A 4188-nucleotide genomic window follows, 5' to 3' on the forward strand; every position below is an offset into this window, starting at 1 on the left:
AGCGCTGTTTGGAAGAATTGGCTGAATGAATTTCAAGGATTTTCTGGTTTTGCATTTGTGAAAATAAATGTGCAACACTTACGGACTGGCCGTGTATTTTTTGACGCGCGAGACACTTGAACTCCTAGTAGAAGCAATAAAAAGGTGGCTTTGATCCTTGTTTCTATACTGGTGTTATTCATGTAAAAGACTGATATATGAGCTCACGCACCGCAGTCGTTCAGTTGTTTCAGGGGGAAATACTCAAACACAGCCTTTATTTGAATGCCCACTGCCATCTCACACACTTTAAAACCCTTTTTATTTCTCAATGTCATAACATAAGATGACATTCAAAAGTCATTCAACTAAAAACACGCACAATATTTGTGGCAAGACTGAAATAATGACACATTTCAAACGGTAACATTGAATGGTTTTTATTGACATCCTCAGACAGAGCTTTTTTTTCAGTTGTTTTCTGGATGGATTCCTCCTTGACATCTAACACTTCACCTCAGCTGTGGCGGACAGAGACAGAATCTGCACAGGTGTTACCCCGGAGGCCAGCCCAGCTGCCGGCCGCCCAGCACATGGATGTGCAAGTGGTACACGGACTGGCCCCCGTCGGGCCCCTCGTTCAGCACCAGCCGGTATCCTCGCGGTAAACCCTGCTGGTCCGCACACTTCTTCGCCACCAGCATCAGGTGACCCAGCAGCTGCGCACAAACAGACAACAGATTACACTCACAACAACAGCCAAGACAGAAGAATAAACCTAAGACATGAGATACAAATATAGACCATAATACAACCTTTCAACTGTGTTTAACAACTGAATAATTATGAAGAGAATCTTCAATCTGCCAATCAGAATCACAGGAAATAGCTGTGACTGTCCAATCACATCTTCTATATCTGAATACTTGCAATAAACTTAAAAATAAACTTTTATATGATATATATATATATACAGTCAGGTCCATAAATATTGGGACATCGACACAATTCTAATATTTTTGGCTCTATACACCAGCACAATGGATTTGAAATGAAACGAACAAGATGTGCTTTAACTGCAGACTTTCAGCTTTAGTTTGAGGGTATTTACATCCAAATCAGGTGACCGGTGTAGGAATTACAACAGTTTGTATATGTGCCTCCCACTTTTTAAGGGACCAAAAGTAATGGGACAGATTAACAATCATAAATCAAACTTTCACTTTTTAATACTTGGTTGCAAATCCTTTGCAGTCAATTACAGCCTGAAGTCTGGAACGCATAGACATCACCAGACGCTGGGTTTCATCCCTGGTGATGCTCTGCCAGGCCTCTACTGCAACTGTCTTCAGTTCCTGCAGTATGCTTCTGGTCATTGTCCATCTGCACTGTGAAGCGCCGTCCAATGAGTTCTGAAGCATTTGGTCACAACATGCTTTTCTTCACAGCATTTGGCCAGATCAAGAACACTCTCCAGGAGGTAGGTGTATGTGTGTCAAAGTCAACAATCAAGAGAAGACTTCACCAGAGTGAATACAGAGGGTTCACCACAAGATGTAAACCATCGGTGAGCCTCAAAAACAGGAAGGCCAGATTTTGCCAAGCAACATCTAAAAAAGCCTTCACAGTTCTGGAACAACATCCTATGGACAGATGAGACAAAGATCAACTTGTACCAGAGTGATGGAAAGAGAAGAGTATGGAGAAGGAAAGGAACTGCTCATGATCCAAAGCATACCACCTCATCAGTGAAGCATGGTGGTGGTAGTGTCATGGCGTGGACATGTATGGCTGCCAATGGAACTGGTTCTATTGTATTTATTGATGATGTGACTGCTGACAAAAGCGGCAGGATGAATTCTGAAGTGCTTCGGGCAATATTATCTGCTCATATTCAGCCAAATGCTTCAGAACTCATTGGACGGCGCTTCACATTGCAGATGGACAATGACCAGAAGCATACTGCGAAAGCAACCAAAGAGTTTTTTAAGGGAAAGAAGTGGAATGTTATGCAATGGCCAAGTCAATCACCTGACCTGAATCCGATTGAGCATGCATTTCACTTGCTGAAGACAAAACTGAAGGGAAAATGCCCCAAGAACAAGCAGGAACTGAAGACAGTTGCAGTAGAGGCCTGGCAGAGCATCACCAGGGATGAAACCCAGCGTCTGGTGATGTCTATGCGTTCCAGACTTCAGGCTGTAATTGACTGCAAAGGATTTGCAACCAAGTATTAAAAAGTGAAAGTTTGATTTATGATTGTTAATCTGTCCCATTACTTTTGGTCCCTTAAAAAGTGGGAGGCACATATACAAACTGTTGTAATTCCTACACCGGTCACCTGATTTGGATGTAAATACCCTCAAATTAAAGCTGAAAGTCTGCAGTTAAAGCACATCTTGTTCATTTCATTTCAAATCCATTATTTGAATCTGTATTTGTGGCTTTGTTCCTGAAGTCATTTTCTTGTTCATTTAATAATTATTCTATAGAGTTCTGATCCAAATCAACCAGCTTACAACATTACAATCATTAATTTATATATATACAGTCAGGTCCATAAATATTGGGACATCGACACAATTCTAATCTTTTTGGCTCTATACACCAGCACTAGCTCAGGTAGAGATGGAGGCGGCAAGAGAAAAGGTGAAGACTGGGGAGTGGAAGCTCCGCAAATACACAAACAGAAAGAGCAAAGTGTGGGAGACATTTGCCGAAATAATGAAAGATGATGACCAAAGTGCTGGCTTTGTCATGTGTACTTCTTGCTATGCATTTACTACTTTTAAAAAATGCGGGTCAGGTGCAATATTTTCTTCTTTTCTTTTTGCGGTCCGAGTTGAGGGCGGGTTAGTTGAAAACGTCGGTCGGGTGCGGGTTGTTTATACATTGACCCGCGCATCACTGCTGGTCACCATAATGAAGGTGATCTCAGAAACCTGTAAACACACACACACACACACACACACACACACACACACACACAGAGTTTAATACTGACCTCTTTATCTGCGTCCTCTACTTGAGAGATCTGAGTGATGGGCTTTCTGGGGACCACCAGTATGTGAGTGGGAGCCTGAGGGGCCACATCATGGAAGGCAATGCACTGATCATACATTACACAGAGACAGAGAGAGAGAGAAAGAGAGATTAACAATGTGTATTATTCATTCAACAACTGGGTGTATTAAATAAAAAAGTGTAAAAGTAGTATAACGGCCGTGTAACTGAAAGCGTTCACGTTATTTTGCAGCGGGTTCTTCGTTAATCGCTGTTCAATGTGCAGAAACGTGACAGTTCACATTCAAGTGCAGAACATGTGAACTAGCACTGAAATCTGGCACAGTGCCAAATACTGAGCACAAACTCATATTTCACTGATACAAACTCATATCTCAATTGAACTGTCAGCAGAACTCGAGATGGATTTGCAAACGCGTTGAGGAGACACTCGATGACTCTCATTCGTATGATCGAGTCTGAAGCGCATTGAAACGCTGCAGAGCAGGCGCAGTTTCGCCATCGCTGTACAAACAGCTGAGATCGCACCTGATCATCTTCATAAATGATGTTGGCAGGAATCTCTTTACGGATGATTTTGCCGAATATCGTGTCTCCTCCTGGCAGCGCGCTCTGCGCCCGCGACACCTCATCCGCCATGATGATGATCACAGATCTGCTGCAGCGCCTTGCCTTCTGCACTCACTCAGCAGCTGCGCGCAGTGCGCATGCGCACACAGTTCATCGCCTATTGGCTGAGACCAACACGACACCAGAGCCATAGAGAGAAACGACAACACCGACTGGACAGCGCCCGCTGACGACCGGCTACATGATTGGACAGCTGAAAATGAACTCTTTTCATAATAAAAGCGATATGCCGATGTGATAGTTTATTGATAGACATAGATGTGTATAGTTTGTTTGCTTTCAATTGTTCTATAATGATTTGTCGATACGTACTACTATATGCATAATAATAAAACACAATTCAACTGAGAAGTTTCATAATTGTAATATTCTATTATTGCAATCTTGCTGCTAAAATGAGCACAGATCTGTTTTTTTTTTTTTTTTAAGCGCAGGAATAAACTGAATTTCAGTCTAAAGCTCAATGCAAACCTAAACACTCCATAATAAAGCAAGGTCTAATAAAAGACCAAAATAATACTATTTATGATTTTTTCCCGTCTTGTCAGCTTTTAA

At 42.0% G+C, this 4188-nt stretch overlaps 1 protein-coding gene across 1 annotated transcript; it reads right to left on the reverse strand.

Moving 5' to 3' along the window:
* Positions 1–403: 403 nt before the first annotated feature.
* Positions 404–3699, reverse strand: hint1 (histidine triad nucleotide binding protein 1). The gene is made up of 3 exons (XM_082156821.1): positions 3532–3699; positions 2984–3088; positions 404–698 (listed from the first exon to the last, which is right to left on the reverse strand). Exons 1-3 carry the CDS (start codon positions 3640–3642, stop codon positions 534–536), a joined length of 381 nt encoding a protein of 126 aa, XP_082012947.1. The 5' UTR covers positions 3643–3699; the 3' UTR covers positions 404–533.
* Positions 3700–4188: the final 489 nt, after the last annotated feature.

The sequence above is a fragment of the Leuciscus leuciscus genome, assembly GCF_965113295.1.
Source record: "Leuciscus leuciscus genome assembly, chromosome: 24".
Taxonomy (NCBI): Eukaryota; Metazoa; Chordata; class Actinopteri; order Cypriniformes; family Leuciscidae; genus Leuciscus; species Leuciscus leuciscus.